The sequence below is a fragment of the Lissotriton vulgaris genome, chromosome 12 (genome assembly GCF_964263255.1).
Source record: "Lissotriton vulgaris chromosome 12, aLisVul1.2, whole genome shotgun sequence".
Classification (NCBI taxonomy): Eukaryota; Metazoa; Chordata; class Amphibia; order Caudata; family Salamandridae; genus Lissotriton; species Lissotriton vulgaris.
This window is the reverse complement of record NC_141700.1, coordinates 62,326,134-62,345,100: the sequence shown is the minus strand read 5'-3', so window position 1 is coordinate 62,345,100 and position 18,967 is coordinate 62,326,134. Positions and strand designations below refer to the sequence as shown.

The 18,967-nt window shown below is 46.4% G+C and overlaps 1 protein-coding gene across 2 annotated transcripts in view; it reads right to left on the bottom strand.

Annotated features, from left to right (window-relative positions):
- Positions 1–17,858, bottom strand: part of CACTIN (cactin, spliceosome C complex subunit) — a 59,446-nt gene extending 41,588 nt beyond the window's left edge. The window contains exons 1-2 of one of the 2 annotated variants that reach the window (XM_086947113.1): positions 16,785–17,844; positions 15,775–16,724 (exon numbers count right to left, since the gene is read on the bottom strand). In XM_086947113.1, coding sequence (XP_086803239.1) covers positions 15,775–16,724; positions 16,785–17,807 — 1,973 coding nt within the window. In that variant the 5' untranslated portion in view covers positions 17,808–17,844. Of the gene's footprint in view, positions 1–15,774 lie in introns of both variants that reach the window. The other variant, XM_086947112.1, reaches the window with a different exon arrangement.
- Positions 17,859–18,967: the final 1,109 nt, after the last annotated feature.

Below are 18,967 nucleotides of genomic sequence, written 5' to 3'. Positions count from 1 at the left end.
ACCTAGCAAGAAGAAGCCCTGTGCTTCTCAGCTTAAGTAGCCTCGAGCGTGCAGGTGGCCAGGCAGCAACTAGGCTGCAAACCACAATGGCGTCCCAAAGCGGCGCTTCCTCCCCCAAGATGTCTTCCCACCCCAAGAGAGCAAGAAAGCAGCTAAAGACCCGCTCAACAGCGGTGCAATCTCCGATTAGAGTGTGGGTATGTCCTAACTCAAACCCCACCAGGAAACAGGACCCTTCGATTAATTTTAAAAAGTGAACAATTAATTAATTATTTCCGCGTTTTAAAAAGCGCTGTGCTCGCGCTAGTTAGCAGCAAATAAATTCTTTCAGGAGCAGCCTCAAATCGCGGCGCTTACCTAGCCTCAGAGTGTGCAGAAGCTGGGGGCTAGGAGAGCTGCAGAGGCTGGCTCAAGTCGCGCTGAGGTGCTATCTTAAGTTTCCCTGTAAACAATGGAAGGAGGCTGTCATGTTGACATCTGTGACCTTTTAAATTAGGGCCTTGTCTCTGTGAAGTGCAGAATGACCTTGCTAAACGGGCCTCTAAAAGGGGTGGTTTCTGGTTTCTCCATAAGAACATCAATAAAATTAAAGACCTTAATTCCAAAGGGAAAATATGAAAAAAGGGTTTCTTTGAAAGTCTCAACATCATGCTAAATGCTCTGCAGAACTGATACATTTGTATCTCTGCTCTAAAAAAAATAATGTCTGCTAGTTGCTTTTATTTGACAGAAAACAAAGTATTACATTAAGTCTTAGACAGAAAATAAGACTAAGCCCTTTACTAAAATTTTGAAGGCTACATGCCTAAGTGAGAACAATTTGTCAATTAAGAATTATTTTTCACAGTGGAAATTGTGGTGCCAAATTAACATGGAGTGTCAGTAAAACAATTTTACTTTTAGAAAGTTAAAATTAAGGTGGCTTAATGTTGCAAGCTGACTGACAAGATGGTAACAGTTAAGTAATGGAAATTTATTTTTGTGTTTATTAATGTGTGTCATGTTTTGTCTTCTGATTAGACGTTATATATGATATTTGTTTGTTATGAGAAATGTTTCACTTTTGTGTGTTGTGTATTCTTTTGCTTCTGCCCACAGATCATTCATGGATTGTTCTGGGTGATTTTAAGGCTGACAAGACACGCAAGTTTGGTTGGTTGAAACGAGATGTGTTTTTGCGTAACTTCTTTAGAAAGAAATGTTCATGTGTTTTTTATGTTTGTGTATTTGGTCCTATCATGAATTGTTCTTGCTGCTCCTGTGTGTCAGAAGCGACACAGTAAGTTGTATTTGACAGCCGATTTCCACTGCCTGGTGATCTGCTGTCAAAAGGAGGGTAAGTATTTTAAACCTGACAAATTAAGCAGGCCCGAATATTGGGTTTTGGGCTGCAGGTTCACAGTGCATAAAGTACATGACATGGTGTTGTGCGTCACCGCTCATTCACATATGCTATTGTTTTGTCTATGCTTTTTGTGCTCGATATACAGCAAGTATTTCTGATGGCTTGAAATGTGCGTTTTGTGCATTTTTTTATTCTATGCATGTTTTTGTTTTGTTGTTGTTGGTTCTGATACTATTACAAGTTCCCCTGTGTTGTGAAGGGATCTTTATGACGATGCATATCGCTGCACAACAGTTGGGTTGATTTGCTAAATTTCACAGATATGATATTTTCATACTGTGCACGACACAGACAACACTTCACCAGTGTATGTCAATTTGGCTATAAATAGTATTCAAGAAAAATAAAAGATATACAGGATTAAAGTGTGTCACCTGCCGTTAGTCACGTTACTGCCCCCTTCCCTTAAGGAACAGGCAGCCCTAGATTTATGTATCCTGATTGGATGAAAGGATAAATTATAGATCTGTGACTCTTGTACATGGTGACCTAATTTCTATATTACATTAGTCAGTTCTGCTTCCTAAGTAGTGTATGGCTTTGTACCATAAAGTAAACAAGGTTTCATTTTTCCCTGAAGAAGGAACTGGAACATTAGCTAAGGTTACCGTATATGGTTAAGCGGCCAGCGGTAGAACTAACATTTGTGAACTATTTTGATTTTTGTGTATCACCCATACTCTTGGTATTGTGTCACATGCTTGACTATCACCCAAGTAATTTCTTGTTCTTCCTATAGATTTTTATTTTGTCGCTTCTCCCCTGACCGATGTCACATCGTGCCTAGTTATTGGGGATTTTAGCTGTGTCCTAGTTCCATTTCCCTTTTCCATATTCCTTTCACCCGTCAGCCCATTTATTATTATTGGTGTATTGTTCAGGTTCACACTTCCAGACTGCAGTAATGTACCAGGAACCCCTATATTATGTATAATTCTCTTTTGTATGACCAGACTGTTTTTTTAAGAATTTTCTTTAGGCCTACTTCGAGGTTTTCCAGTCTGACTGTCAGGGTAGTGATGGACTGGTTAACTGACTCAATACTATAGTAAGACAAGTTTTCCACCCCAATAGGAGATACCTTACGTTTATTTTTTTGAACATGACAAATTTTCATTGACTATTTTAATTTGGTTTTTTACCCTTTTGTTCCTGCTTCTTTAATTTTTGGTGAGATAAGATGTGTTCTAAATCATGGAAATACCAGGACTCTCTAGTTCTTGTCTTTTGTTTCCACATTTGATCATTAGCTTGTGTGTTGCATAGTGCACCTGATGCACAGTTATTAAAAGGGAGGTATCTAAATGTCCCTGATAATCTGTATTATGCGATTTTTCGTTTGAGATGTTCTAGATTAGGAATTTAGGAATACCTAGACTTCATCATGTCGCTATCTACCCTAAGATGGTGGAGGATATTCTCTCACACGGAAACCCAATTGAAGAGGCTAGAGGCACTGTTTTGCCTACTGCCTTTGTCTTTGTATTGTCTTTGAGAAATTACAGTGTATTCTAGATCAGAATTGTCCCATGGCGTATGGCCACTCCTTTGAAGATTGCAGGCCATCTGCTTGCAGTCCCCTTGTTATACAATGAACTGTTTAAAGCATCGCACTTGCTCCATCAGACGGCATTGAACATCACAGAACCAGAATTTCAGTGCAAAAGAGCGAAAGACGGATTCCTGTTGTTTTGAGGCTTCAGTTTTCCACCTGTCATGTGCTGGTAACCTCTGACAGTGTGCAGTCCCTTGAGCCCCTTGGCCTGAGTTTTGGCCACACACATCCCCCTTTTCCTTTGCTCCAACGGAAGTGCAGTGCACCGGAGGATCCAAGATTGGCAAAAGGCACTACATTCTGGTGCCCATGAAAGAGCAGCTTGAGCGTCCTCTGACACTGAATAATGATTGTTGGAGCCTGAGAATGTAGACCCGGGTCTGCACTAAATGATCTGTGCCCATGACCAATGAAGAGCACAATATCTGTAGTGTCTGCCGCAGAGGAGAGACACTGGTGCACTGCATTGAGACATTGAGACTTTCAAGTGAGCTGTGAGTGTTTGCCAGGAGGGCACTCCAACGGATACTGAGAAGCACTATTTTCATGGAATGCCTGAATTGAGAGACCCAATGTGAAAACAATGGGAGCAGATTTGATAGACAATAGAAGCCTGCCAGAGAGGCATGGAACGGACTCTGGGCATGGTTGTGGTTTCACAAGTGGTTTCCGTGTGATTGCATAAAATGGGTGTTAGGAGACTGATTCTTATTGTTTTGCTGGCATTGTTTTAAAGTAGTACTCTGTTTAGTAAAAGCAGAATAAAGTCCATTCTCTGTGGAAGAGTATCCCCTTTTCACCTCAGAGCATTGATAAGTATCGCCACTGTTTCACCTGAATATATAATAAATTACTGAAATGCATAGGAGCCCTAAAAATCTTACTAGATAATTTTAGGATTTGCTTTTTGCTTGGGGTAGTAGAAAATGATAATTGGTTTGTAATAGTTTTCATTACTTTCTCCTGTTGTCTATATGTTAATTATGACCCAATGCTCTGTCCTCTTTGTATTCCTGCTCATACCTTTAATGAAATGTTTAGAATGGAAAATGCTCGCCTAGCAATTAATTAGTATTTGCCGGTGTAATGGCAAAAGGAGGGTCTGAGGTTCTTTAATTTGGACTCCATTTTACATTCAACTCCATTTTGTGTTGCCTTTACACAGGCTGCATGATTCACGAAGTGTCTCTGCCCTTTGGACTGCAATGTGTTGAAAACCCCCTCTGTCCTGGTCTTGAAACCCATCTCAGACACCAGCCGGCCTAAACTAATTCTTGTCTGGACCACCTAATCCCTGTATCAACTACCTGTTAGCCTTTAGCATTCTTCTTGTGCCGTATCTTATCTTTTGGCCTTCGCTATTCTCTCCCTGCGTTTTCTTATTTCACAACCTTTCCTTTGAAGCACACAGACATGTTCTGCCATTACTGATTGACCTATATGTGCTGTAATTGATTGACTTATCGGGTTGGGCAAAAGCACGCCTCAAGGGGGATGTTCTGGTTAAATGATGCCTTGTTTTGAATGTTTTCCTATTGGCTAATATTTGACAGATCTTGCATGTCCATGTTAGGCATTTTGTATGTTTGCAAAAGCTAGGACTGCCCCTTACTTTTATGCTGAGTTTGTGACCCTAAGCATATACAAGACCTCTGTTTTCTGTACTCCTCAGACTGCCTCATTCAGTTGGCTTCTGTGTGACGTAGTCTCACTTGTTTAAGTTTAATAAAGATGTCTTTTCATATTTCAGCTTCTGTGCCAACTTCTTTGTTATCAAGTATTAGTGAGACCCCTGAGAATGAAGATTTGAGTTTCTTCAACTCTCTGCCCCTTCTCTTCCTTAAGTTCCCTCTAACTGCCCCTGCTCTTACATCCGTACCTGTCCCAACTCCCGCTCTGCCCTAGACCCCACCATTGCCTGCCCTCGTCTACCCCAGAGTGTCAGTTTTCTCTATTCTGTGCCCGTTCACTTTCTGCCCCATCTGTTCCTTAAGTTCCCCCTAACTGCCCCTTCGCTTCTATCTGTACCTACCCCAACCACCGCTCTGCCCTTGACCCCGCCAGTGCCTGCCCTCATCTACCCCAATGAGTGTCAGTTCTCTCCACTCTGTGCTCCATCACTTTCTGCCCCATCTGTGCCCCTTCTCTTGCATTGCACCTGCCCCAACCCTACTGTCTGCCCTTGTCTCGCCAGTGCCTGCCCTCATGTACCCCAGTGTCAGTCTCTCCACTCTCTGCCACATTTGTTCCTCTAACTGCCCCTTCTCTTGCATCTGCACCTGCCCCGGCCTGCCCTTGACCTCGCCAATGCCAACCCTCATCCGCTCCATTAAGCGTCATTTCTTTACACTCTGTCCCCACTGCCCCATATCTGTTCCTCTAACTGCCCTTCTCTTGCCTCTCCATCTGCCCTCACACGCACCATCAATCTGACAGATTTACGCCCCTATCCTGCTTCCCTCTGACACTCGAATACTTCCTTTATCTGCCCCTTTTCTGATCCTTTCTCATCCCCCCCAATGGTTTCTTAGTCTCTGACATACTTGCTCCTGCCTAGTTTACTCTCCAGCTGCCCCAGCTCCCTTCCCTAATCCTCCCTGATGCCTCTCAGCTCAGCACCCTGATCACGACTTAAAAATTAAAAACATGACCCAACCCTCTTCAATCTATCTTTCGAGTGTTTATTTTTCATTCTTACTTTTTTCCCCCCTTTTATTTCTGTCCTCACCCGTGGTTCCTGTCTTTGTTGCTGTTCATCCTTATCTCGCTCAATTTTTACTTTCTCACTCTTATTCTTCTCTGTTCATCCCCTCCTCATTATATCTTCTTCAGTGTAACCCATCTCGTTTGTTTTCTCTTCACTTCCTCTCTTTTCCGTCATTTCATCTCTTGTCCTTCCACTTTTACAGTTTATTTTTTCTTTGCCATTTTCTTCTTTCTCCCAAGTTCCCTTCTTTATTGTCTCTATTTACACCATTCATTTTCTTCTCTCCATTTCCTTCCATCTTTGTTCTTTTCCTTTCCTCTTTAATAAATTCTGTTGTCTTTTCCACCATTATCTGGTCTTTCCATTTTTCCTTCCTTCTCCCCTTCCTTCCTCTCCATTTCCCCTTGCACCTGCCTCAGCTCCATTGTTTCGTTTTAAAATATTTATTTCTCCCTTCTTTTTCTTTCACTTTCTCGTTCACTACTTCCCATCTCTTTTCTTTCTTCCGGTCACGTTCTCTCCCTGTAGTCTCCCCTCAGCTCTTTCCTTCCATCTATTTTCGACCTTCTTTCATTCTTTCTCCGTTCCTTCTTTCCTCTGCTGTAAACTTCGACATCTTTTATATGTCTGCCCCATCTGTTCCTCAAAGTTCTAACTGCCCCTGTATCTGCCCCATGGATTCAGACACGCCATCCGTTCTCCTCATTAAGTTTGAGTAACTCTTGAACTCCTGAAGGTGCTGTATTGTAAACATTGGTGCTTCCCAGGGTGCATTGTGGGTAAATAAATCTTGAGGGACCAATACAGTCACCCCACCTGATGTATTTCGAAGATGCCTCCTGACTGAGATCTGCCATGCTGCTGGGGTTCACTGGACGCAGAGACGCCTGGGGAAACTCTGGGCAGCTTCCTTCTGTTGTTTGGACTTTTATCCATCTGGGTTTTGACAGCGCAGTTGCAAGTGGCCTTTTGTTAACAATATACATACAGGTGGCTTCAGGTCCACCCCTTTCAGCGATTGGCTTTCTTAAAACCAATCTTTTTCAGTCATTGGCTTGAGATTTACCCAATCAGCTTCAGCGGTACAGACCTCTCACCTAATATTGTTGGCTAGGAGTATAGCCTTCCGCCTCTCCTTGAACGCTTACATTGCAGGTGGGACTAATTTACAACTCTCTCGTGCCTGCTAATTCCCGCCTGTGTATCTCGCTCCAATGTGCTAACATTCCATGCCTTAGTACATTAAACACGCGCCTTGGCTTTGCCATGGCTTGTTTTCCATAATTCTATCCGCACTTGGCACGCCCTGGTCCTGAAGTCTGGGTGGAGCACGGCAGGTAAGGGTGGGGTGAAAAGAACTATTGAGAGGTGTGAACTTGCAAAGGGCCCGGTATGGGTGTCCCCTTTACGCAGCGGGCGCTGAACTCTTTCTTACGCCCACACATTTTTTTCTTATGCTTACACCACCACATCCTACACCACCACATCCACCACCACCACATTCACCAGCACCACATCTATGTGTGTGTGTGTGTGTGGCCCTCTGTGTGTGCGTGTGGGTGCAAATGCAATATGTCTGGCATTTGCGAGAGATTAAGCTATTGGCATTGTAAATGACAATGCCATTTATTTATCTGTTTTCAAAACCAACACAAATAAAAAGTTTGTCATTTACAATGCCAATAGCTCTAACTTTTACAAAGGCGAGACTGTTGCATTGTAAATGCTTGTTCATTTCTCTTAATTGACGACAAATCTGTTGGCTTCTCAGGTCTGGTGTTAGCATCTTCCAGAGCTGTGCACCTAGGATTCTGATGCTCGTCCTTAGTGTTAGACTTCAGATTGTATCTTAAAGGTCATCTTAGACTTAGAGAAAAAAAGGGGACAGCTGCTGGAAAAAAGCATTTGCAAAGTCAATAGGTTTCACCTACGTGAAATGTACTGGATTTGTCAAAGTTTTTTTACATGTTAAACATGGCTTAAAGTTATTAAATAAAAAAGCACAATGACGTGGCCAGCCCAGTATTGATCAGGTCATGGTTCCCACCCTCCGCGGAAGCCATGTTGCACAGCAGCGCAGCCTGCGCTGCTGTGCAATATGTCTAAAAGAGCACTGGTGGTGGAAGGGGTTCAAACAAAATGAAGGAGGATGGTCAGGAACACATTGGAGAGCGGAGGAAAGAGCCAGGAGGTGGGTGAAACAACAGAAAGTGCAAGTTGAAACAAGAAAGTGTGGGAGGCGCATTGGGAAGCAATAAAAACAGAGGGGGCCAGGGGACTTGGTTAAAACAGTGGGGGGGAGGGGGGTTTAAAAAATAGCAGCTGAGAGCAGGAAGAGGGCGGGTGGCTTAAAAACAACACAGCTGGTGGAGGGCAAGGTGTGGGTTAAAAACAACTGAGTGAAGCAGAGGACTGCAAACACACTTTTTATGAGTGCTTGTTGGAAAGAAAACAAGCATTTGCAATGCAATAGGTCTCGCAGTTACGCAAGTTTAAGCTATTGGCGTGGTAAATAACAATGCCTTGTATTTAAGTTTTTAAAAAGAAAACAAAAAATAAAAGGCATTGTTATTTACAATGTCAATAGCTTAAACTCACATAACTGCGAGACCTATTGCATTGCAAATGCTTGCTATATACATGTCCCCAAGAGTACAATCTTTTCCACTGCTTTACCAGCAGGACAGCAAGCATTTCAATTCTATTTCAGGACCGGAGGCTCCGATTATGCTCCTCTTTCTTTTACTACTTCAAAACAGCAGCCAATCACAACGTTTTTTGAAACACTACATTTCCCATGCCTCCATACAGTCACCTGACCAACCATAGAGACCCAGCCCTATAGAACTCCTCACATCCCATGCACTTCCTCTTTCTTTGCCGCTTCGCAGCCAGTTAAGTACACTCTTCATTATGTCTTTATGAAAGTTTGTGCTATTGTCTGTTGATTAATGGCTTTACATTCTTGCATTTTTTGGCACTTCGGACGCTCTTTATGTGTTATTGCCAACTGTTAAGGTGTTTTTTTATACCGTGATCCTGCCGCACCAATCACGTTTCACTTTTATTTTTTCTACGCCTTGGAAGCGCGCTACCTACTAACGGGGCATTTGATATCCGGAACTAGTTTTAAGTGAAGCAGGAGAAGGGAGCTAGGACACGTGTCTGCATGCGGCACGGTCCACTTTCTCTTTACACACTGGGCGGCCCTGCTCATGCGCGGAGGCCATTTGTTTGCCTTCCACAAACCGGGGGCTTCAACTGAACATGCGAAGATGCGTTAAACTTCTTCACTGTCCTGGCCCTCGTGTACAGCTCCCAATTTACGCCCTGTTGCCTCTGCTACAGTACAGGGTTGGAAAATGTATATAGGTTCTGCCTAGAGTTCATGGTGCAGACACCCCCTCCACTCTTTATTGACTTCATTACTTTAAATACTTTGCCCGACTTGGTGTTTGGATTACTTCTTCCCCGATTGCGCCTTATTGAGGCTTGTTTATGCCTCTGATGCTCGTTGGTCTTTTGCCCTCCGCTGTGCAGAAAACGTATTTTTGGCTGAATATTACGAAGAGGGCATTATTATGAGGACACTGCTGGACCTCTGGGGGAAGACGCAGTGGACGCTTTAGATGTTGGGGAGCAGCATTTAGTCAACAAAGCCCTGGTAAGGGCCACTGAGCCCTTGAACCACCAGCTCTGTGGGTAAGCAAAGCAGCAGGGTTGGCTGCTTACCCGTCCCTTACGTTCCAAGACCAGTGGTAAGGTCTCTAGAGGTCCGCACGCTGCTGTCTTTGAGAGGTTGGCCAACTCTCCCACTGCAGATCAGGACTATAGCGCTGCATCCTCTGTTGAAGCACCCGATCCATTTCAGGATGATAATTTCGGCTCTTCCTCGGGCCAAATCTCATACCACGAAGATGCGTCTGGCCATAACAAACACAAGGAGCGTCACGTAAATCCCACTCCTCAGGCCGCGCAGTTTATATTTGAGCCCACTTGAAACTGTCCATCCAAAATGTACTCCATGGCTCCCTCCGCAAGAAGCGGCGGTATACGTTCAATCACATATCTGTTAGGCTTTTGATAAAGATGTGCGAGCTCGGCTATGGTCCAAATGGCCTAGCCATGATCTTCCGGGCAAGGTCTCAGACACCCTCGAGGTTGATCCTACCCTGGTCAGGTACCAAAAAAGTATTCTAAAGATCCAAAAAAAGGGATCCATAGATCCTGCCCGTCCGGTCAGGATAAGCTGCTGGACTTGTCCGGTCCTTTAACAAAGATCCAGGAGCTGAGCTGCCGAGCCAAGGAGTCAGACATGTCCATCGACCCAGTTGAGTTGATAGGTTGGGCGCAATAAGCTATTTGTTGAGTAGGCAGCATAAACTGTGCCATTTCCAGCAAGAGGTGCAGGTCCATCCTCCTTAAGCTCGAACCAAAGCTCACCGAACTTGCATCATCGGAATCAGGCCCAGTGGCACAGGGTCTGCTGTTTGGCCAACCTTTCCTAAACAAGCTTTTCAAATGCGTGGCAACAATTAGCAGTTTGGATAAGGCGCAAGGGCCCCACCGCAAGGTCTTTTGCAGGACTGGAAGTTTTAGAGGGTGCATGTTCGGCCGTGGAAACAAACAAGGCCCACACAGAGGTTATTACTATCAGAACCGAAGTGGCTACCAAGACCCAAACAACCCCACCCTCTACTCCTCTCGTCCCCGCTCCAACAAGAATTGATTCCTGAAAGGGCGCTATGGAGACTCTCAAGGCTGCTCCCAGAACTCTGGTAACGCAGGGAGAACTAATTCCGTTTTTAGATGCGATTCAGTCTTTCCTACACGTTTGGCAGACACTTACTAAAGATGCTTGGGTTCTGGAGACTGTTCAGGGCTACAAACAAACTCTACAGTTCCCTGAGACAATCCATTTCCCCTCCAATGATGTATTTCTCCAAACGAGAGCGAGATTAATCTCCTCCGAAGTTGATACCCTTCTTCAAAAGGGTTCCATAGCCTCTGCCTGTCACCCACCCGATTTCTCAGCTGCATCTTCCTGGTTGAAAAGAAGGATGGCTGTTCTCATCTAATGTTGAATCTCAAGGACTTCAATGGCTGGGTTGTCTATCGCCATTTCAAGATGGAGAGCATCCATCTTTTGTGGAATATTCTTCAGGAAGGGGATTGGATGGCTGGTCTAGATTTGAAGAAAGCATACATTTCCATTCAAATGTGTCTACCCCACAGAAGATTTCTGCAGTTCCTTTGGCAAGACCTTTGTTACGAGAACAAAGTCCTCCCCTTCGGACTCTCATCAGCCCCTTGGTGCTTTATAAAGCTCCTAAGGCCAGTGGTAGAAGCTCAGAGCTCTCGGGGAGGAGCGTCTAATTATTTATTTAGGCAACAACATGCTCATGGCCCAATGCCCTCAGTTGGTTATCACTCCCTTGAAATGGACAATCATCCTTCTCCAAAATCTGGGTTTTATAGTGAATCTCAAATAACAACTAGAGAGAAAGGGCATGAGCAGGCACTCCTGTACCCCAGTCAATATATTAACAACAACTAAAAAAGATAAGATCTTCCTTTCCTTCTGTAAATCACACAGGGACATTGGTTCCCCTTAGGAATATTTTTCTTTAAGGGGTTTCTTTGTTCTTGAGGGGGATAGTAAGAGAGATATATATGAAGAAAAAGACACTAAAAAGATTTTTTGTTTAAATATTCTTTATTCGTTTACACGTTGTTGTTAATATTTTATAGTGAATCCTCAGAAGTCTGTTCTTACTCCATTCTAATGCATAAAATTTCTGGGATTTCAAGTAGATCCCCCCTCCTTTGCCAACCGATTCTCTCTCCCCAAAAAGTCCAGAATATCAAGAGAGAGTAGAGGTAGATTCAGAGCAGGCGGACCGTGTCCTTGGTGTTGTTTGCTCGAGTAGTGGATTTGTTGGCCTCATCGATACAAGACATTTTCCCAGGTCCCCAGCATTATTGGCGCTTCAGAGATTCAAGATTCGACATCTGCAGAAAGGCCTCAGCTATGCCGAACAGGTCAGATGTTGTGGAGGTTAAATCACATGGAAGCATGGAATGATAGGGCGATATTTGTCTCAACTCCAGAGATTGTGATCGAGTCTGATGCCAGTCGCTAGGGTTGGGAAGCGCATTGCGGCACGATTTCAACAGGAGGTCATTGGTCTCAGGAGGAGCGGTCCCTCCATATCAATTGCTTGGAGCGCCTAGCAATATACTTTGTGATCCGCAGCCTCTCTCCAGCGAGGTTGGGTTGTTGCATACTGCTTCAAATGGACAATATTTCGGCGGTACGCTACTGGAAGAATCTGGGCGGGACGAAATCCTGCATTCTATTGGAGATTGCCATGGATTTTTGTCATTTTTGTCTGCAGCATTGGATCTCTGTAGTGACGGAATACCTTCCGGGACAGAGCAATACTGCTGCGGAATGGCAGTCCAGGCATCTTCGGGATTTCAGCAACTGGAGACTCGATCAGAGAGTGTTCCATGCGCTGAATCGCATGTGGGGTCCTTGTGCGATAGACCCGATTGTGCCTCGGCTCAATTGCCAACTCTCAATCTTCTTCAGTTGGCCTCCAGATCCGGAAGCCCAAGCCACAGACTCTTTTCTTCTGGACTGGACTCCGAATCTGTTTAATGCCTTTACCCAGTTCTTGATGATCCCCAGGGTGTTGGCTCAGCTGCGCCATCAACTAGCATAACTTGTGCTAGCGACACTTTTTTGGAGAGGACGGCCATTATTTCAGTTCTCCTGGAGCTCACCTGTGCTTGTCTGATTCGGATTCCGTTGTAATCTCCTTCCGCCGCGAACCCCCCCCCCCACTCCCCACTCCTCTGCTGTTGATCTTGTCACAATACCTCTCTCTAGTAGCTTGAAGAGTTTTAGGAGCAGATGGAGTGTCCCAGGACTTAGCAGGGGGCTAATGACCTATCAGTCTGGCCTGGTCTTCCAGCACTCACCAACGAAATTCTTCCATTTGGAAGCGTTGGAGTGGCTAGTGCCGTGAAAAGGGGTGCAGATCCAGCTGAAGTAGATTGTTGTTAGGTAGTGACTTTTTTGTCATCCCTGGCATCTGTTTTGTATTGCATACAGATCTGTTAACAATTTTAGGTCCGCCATTTTTGCGGGTCATTTATTGGTTGATGGTAAACCGGTAGGCGAACACCCCATTGTCTGTAAGTTACAGAGAGGCATCAGCAGGGTCCCTCTTCCTCTTCTTAAGTATTCTGTTTTGTGGGATGTGTCTGTGGTCGTGCGGTGTTTGAAACCTGGTCTCACAATAAATATATGTCCTGAAAGCAATTGTTGCCCAAACTAACTACGCTATTGTGTCTCATATCTTGTAAGAGGGTGTCAGACGTCCGAGAAACGGATCTTGCAGGATGAGTTTTTTCCTCCGACGGGGTTACAAATGTAATTCATCATCGGTTTCTTATCCTGCTTTTCCAGAGAACCCCAAACTTCATGTGGTGCAGCGTTTGAAAGCATACGAGGTAAGTACTGCTGAATTTCGTACTGATATGAGAGGCCAATTGCTTTTGAGAAATCCTTTCGCTCAGTGGCCTCTGGCACTCTTGAGAGATGGGTGCATTGGCTTATGAGTGAAGCTGGGATTCACATTTCCATGTTGGTTGCCCACTCAACGTGTGGCGCACTGGCCTCTAAATCATTTACTGAGTTCTAGTTTGTCTGGCATTCTGAAAGCGGCAGATTGATCAGTGTAATCAACGTTCCAGTCATTCTATTGTAAACCTATTGTGGTTGTTGCTTCTGTTGTGGTGACACAGGTTTAAACAAGCATAATCGGAACCTCTAGCATGACATAGAATTAAAATTTTCCAACATTATAGACAAGAATTTCCCATTCTATTAAGGATATAGCGAGCTTTATCCCTACCACGATGTATTTATATATCTGTGATTATGTATTACAGTTGATATGTAATCTGATTATTCCTTGTTCCCTCCCTCTCCACTGTATTCTGGTTATGAGATGTCTGTGGTTAGGTCAGTTTTACGGCTTAATATATTGATTACTTACTAGGAACGAGTAACAAATGAAAGTCAGATTATCCAACGTTCCAAGGGAAATGGAGATCCCCTGGTTGGTGAGGAGCTACTTTACGGCGGAGATGCTCATTGAAGAATCATTGGAAGGAGTCCAGATTCCGACCCCTGTTGGGGCTCAAGTACTGTTAGCTGATGCCTTGTTGCAGATGCCTGAACGTTGGTTGTATCCGGCACTGCTAGGTTTTCAGACTGCCTTTGTTTCATTGAACTGAGCACAGAAAGAAAGTGCATGGGATATTGAGGAGTTATAAAGGGATGTTGAGGAGTTATATAGGGCTGGGTCTCTATGGTTGGTCAGGTGGCTGTATGGAGTCATGGGAAATGTAGTGTTTCAAAAAAGTTTGTGATTGGCTTTTGTTTTGAAGCAGTAAAAGGAAGAGAAGCATAATCCTCACCCCCATGACCTTAACAGAATTGAAAAACTGTCAGGAATGTTGCAAATTTTTGAATAGTTAGTTTACCAACTTGCCAGCCTTCAATTTTTGCAGGGGGTTTCATAGGTATCTTCATACCTTCTATAGCCGCACACCACATTCCATACTGGAATCCTAACTATATTTTACTTAACAAGTTCGAATCACCCTTCCTCAAACTGTTATACTATCAACATGCATTACATGAAGCTGGCTATTCAGCAGTTTTCTGCACCAATGGGAACATTCCAAACAGAAAACTGAAAAGTGTCTTTGCTCTAGGAAATACTTAAAAAAAACAAAAAAATGTAAGCAGAGAGGGTTGATGCTCACGCCAGTAGTAAAGGTTGATCGTAACCTCCTGGCAAGCTTCAACCTAAAAAGCTGGGTGGATGTAGGGAGGGCATCGAATAAAGTAGGGACAGAACAAAAAGGAGTGCGAAGGCAGGGGAGAAGCAGAAGGGCAGGGAAGAAGCAGAAGCACATCAGAGAGAGAATAACAAGAACTCTGGGGCGGGTACCAAAGGGGAAAAACATACAAGGAAGAAAGGAAAACATGTACGCTCATTAAGCGCTTGACAAAAAAGGAAAATAGTTCCCCAAAAGTGAGGATTCGAAGAATACAAGTCAGCCAATCCAAAGGATAGCAAAAGACCATGCTTCGGCGAGGAACAAAAAGAAGAGGAAGTAAGAGGAACAATTGTCACCAAGTATGAAGCAAGCAAATGTGTACGATGAAGCCAACCAATTGAAGAATTTGACAGACTATAAACCCACTGTAAGTTCTTGTTATGGCCCACAAAAGATCTTCTGCCACCAGGGGTGGGCACAGAGCCAGTTACTGCCTTACCAGCTATGGAAGTGCTGTGAAGGGAATAGGGCTTAGGAGTCCAGTTCTTACTTGAGCATCTACTTCCACCTTGTAGCAAATAACACTAAAAAGCTTCTGAAACGGAAGTCTATGTCCATGAAAGATTTTAAAAAGCATAATGGCCATCAGCCAGGCAGAGCCTGCTCCAAGGCGCTGGGAACTCTGTGGATGTTTTTTTTTAAAAAAGAGCATCTTCTCTGTGTGATAAGGGCTCTTAAATGAAAGTCTGTGTTAAATGAGCCAATACCATGTGATAGAAGACAAAAAAAAGTGTGTTGACATATCTGGAACTCAGTTTATCATCATAAAAAAACGTATCGCTAGTATCAATCAACACCAGAAATACACGACTGACATTGCAGCTCACCAACCAAAACAGACTTGGGACTATGCCACAATCCTCAAACTAAGGTCAAGAAGGTACCTAAACTCACAAGTGATGCAAGGTCATACTGATGGCAGATAACGTTTTGTAGCATTAATCTTTTCTGGATTCACATGCTGTGCATTATTCGGTCATCTAATGGTTGGGTTGAAATTCAGCAAAACTACTCCCACTGGTTAGTAACCATTTTGTTCATTTAAAAAAAAAACATTTTTTACCACTTGACATCGGAACTTTATAATCAACACAATCCTAGGACTGTCAGATATAATAGAAAAGTGGACATTGTAACCTATTGGATGGGGGAGCAGGGTCAAGAGGAAACAGATTTCATGCTCACCTGCCACTGTGTTCCCTCTTTCGCTGGCGCCGTTCTTTCCCCTGGGAGTTATCCCTCTTCCTCCGTGGATGGGAGTTCTGCGGCGAGTCCCGGACACGCTTCCTCTTCTCTTTCGATGCCTGTCTGTCCCTTGAACCAGAGGACCCGCTGCGTCTCCTGCGCTTGGCTCCGCTCCCCACAGACCGGGCCTGCCTGTCCTCAGCAGGGCTACCAGGTCTGGAGGCCGAGCTGTTCTCTTTGCGGGGCCTGTGCTTCCTTCTCTCCCCTGAGGCACTGGATCCAGAAGAGCTTGACGACCTGCGTGTCCTCCTCGGACGCTTTTTCTCTCTACTGCTTGACGGGGAGGCACCGCGGACACACTTCATCCTGCTTCTGGAGCCACTGCGACTCCTGCCTCCGGGGAGTCCTGGTCGTCTGTCCCTGGTACCAGGTTGTGCCTTAACACGGCCCTCCGGACTGCTGGATCCCGAGCGGCTTCTCCTGCGGGGCTTCTTCTTCCCATTGTCGTTGGAACTTGAGCGGCTCTTTCTGCAGGGCTTCTGCCTCCCCCGTTCCCTGGAGCTACTGCTGGACCCAGACCGGCTCCTCCTGCCCAGGGCCTTCTGCTTCCCTCGGTCCCCAGGGTTGCTGGGCCGCGGCGGGCTCCTCCTGCCCAGGGCCTTCTTGCCCCTGTCACTGGAGCTGCTAGACCCAGACGGGCTCCTCCTGCTGGGCTTCTGCTTCCCTAGGTCCACAGGGCTGCTGGGCCCAAATGGGCTCCTCCTGCCAAGGGCCTTCTTGCCCCTGTCACTGGAGCTGCTGGACCCAGACCGCCTCCTCCTGCCCAGGGCCTTCGGCTTCCCTCGATCCCCAGGGCTGCTGGGCCTTAATGGGCTCCTCCTGCCCAGGGCCTTCGGCTTCCCTCGATCCCCAGGGCTGCTGGGCCTTAATGGGCTCCTCCTGCCCAGGGCCTTCGGCTTCCTTCGATCCCCAGGGCTGCTGGGCCTTAATGGGCTCCTCCTGCCCAGGGCCTTCTTGCCCCTGTCACTGGAGCTGCTGGACCCAGACCGGCTCCTCCTGCAGGGCTTCTGCTTTCCTATGTCCCCAGGGCTGCTGGACCCAGACAGGCTCCTCCTGCCCAGGGCCTTCTGCTTCCCACGGCCACCAGGGCTGCTGGGCTTAAATGGGCTCCTCCTGCCCCGTGCCTTCTTGCCCCTGTCACTGGAGCTGCTGGAGTCAGACCGGCTCCTCCTGCCCAGGGCCTTCTGCTTCCCTCGGCCCCCAGGGCTGTTGGACCCAGGCCGGCTCCTCTTGCCCAGGGCCTTCTTGCCCCTGTCACTGGAGCTAGACCGGCTTCTCCTGCCCAGGGCCTTCTGCTTCCCTCGGCCCCCAGGGCTGCTGGACCCATGCCGGCTCCTCTTGCCCAGGGCCTTCTTGCCCCTGTCACTAGAGCTGCTGGACACAGGCCGGCTCCTCCTACCCAGGGCCTTCTTGCCCCTGTCACTGGAACTAGACCGGCTCCTCCTGCCCAGGGCCTTCTTGCCCCTGTCACTGGAGCTAGACCGGCTCCTCCTGCCCAGGGCCTTCTGCTTCCCTCGGCCCCCAGGGCTGCTGGACCCAGGCCGGCTCCTCCTGCCCCTGTCACTGGAGCTGCTGGACCCAGCGCGGCCCGGCTTTCCTTTCTTTCCCCTGGCTTCGGCTGAAGATGGGCGGCTGCTCCTGTGGGCCTTTCCCCGCTCCCTCCTCACCCCCTGGTGCTCTCTGTCGTTCAGACGGGTCGTAGGGGGGCTCCTCCTGCGCACCTTCTCGCTGTCACTGGAGCTGCTGGGTCTGGGCCGTCCCTCCGCGGGGATACCCGACCCGAAGCGGCTCAGCTCCCTCCCTCGGCCTCTCTCCGGCTCTGCACGCCGCCTCTCCCTCCTCCAGCCCCGGTCACTGCCGCTTTCAGAGTCCGAGGACTGCGGCCTGCGCCGCCGCCTGCTCTCCGCGCCCGAGTCTGACTCCGAGTCCCGCTTCCTCTTCCTGCGCTTCCCGGCCCGCTCCCGGGAGCCCATAGCAGGAGCCGCCCGGCCACTAGTTCATGGATGGGTCTTTCTCTATCTGGCATCGCCGCGGACACCTAAACATGCGACGAGAGCCAGGAAAGACCCCGCGTGGACAGGGAAGGGCATTGACACAAACGAAGGCCTACAGTATTTCGCTGCTTGAAGGGTCGGCCATATTGCAATGGTTTAACCACATTCATGTAAATTTTGTTTTTCTCCTTAAAAATGATAACTGATGTTTGATAATGCAAAAGAATAAAGAAAAATCTCCTTGCAAAATTATAAGTGTCTTACTGTCGTGATCTAACCTGTACATATTTATTTTCTGCAAAATATGCTAGACAAAGAGCAAAAAAAGGGCCTTATGCTCAATTATCCAGGATGTGCTTGACATGACAGCTTGCAAGGGTGCTGTTTCTACTGAAACATGCCCAGCTTGTGCGCCCCACAGTATCTCGCCGAATACCAGTAATATTACACAAGGTCACATTCGTTTTATTTTTCACAGGGAGAAGAAGAGATTTGCGCAGAATCAATGTCCACATGGAGCCTCTTGAATGAGTGAGGCCAGGTGGTTAAAATGGGGAATCCCATTAAAAAGAATGGAAGAAAAGGCTTTTTGGAGAGTAAAGCAAGTTAACTTAATGGGGTCATGTTGGTTGATAGTGTAACATAGTGGGCTCAAGGCCCAAATACTTGTGAATGATGGACACGGACACCGTGGAATAGTACTGGTAACTGGCCCAGGGCACATGTATTCAGCCCCTTTTATAGCTGGGTCACCTGTCCGGTGATGGATGGGTGTGGAAGCCATCCCTCAAGGAGGGGCTGGTGGAAACACTACATGTACAAACTTTAGACTGTATCCTGCAAGACACTACATCCCTCCCAAACTTTATTGAAAAGAAACAAGTACAACCTGTGGGAAGGAACAAAACAACAAACCACCACTAAGTCTCTTCAGTTTGTCCGCAGGATAGAATGAGTGGACAGGTCCAGCTGGGAACACCCGGCTTAACCCCTTCGATGCTCATGACGAGCTCAGGTATACCTCTCGTGTGCTCATGACGAGCTGAGCTCGTCATGAGCACCCATTTACATTAGGGCCCAGCACAGGAGGGGAATCTTGCACGCAGCGATGGTGTTAACAGAATGCATCCGTAGTTTAA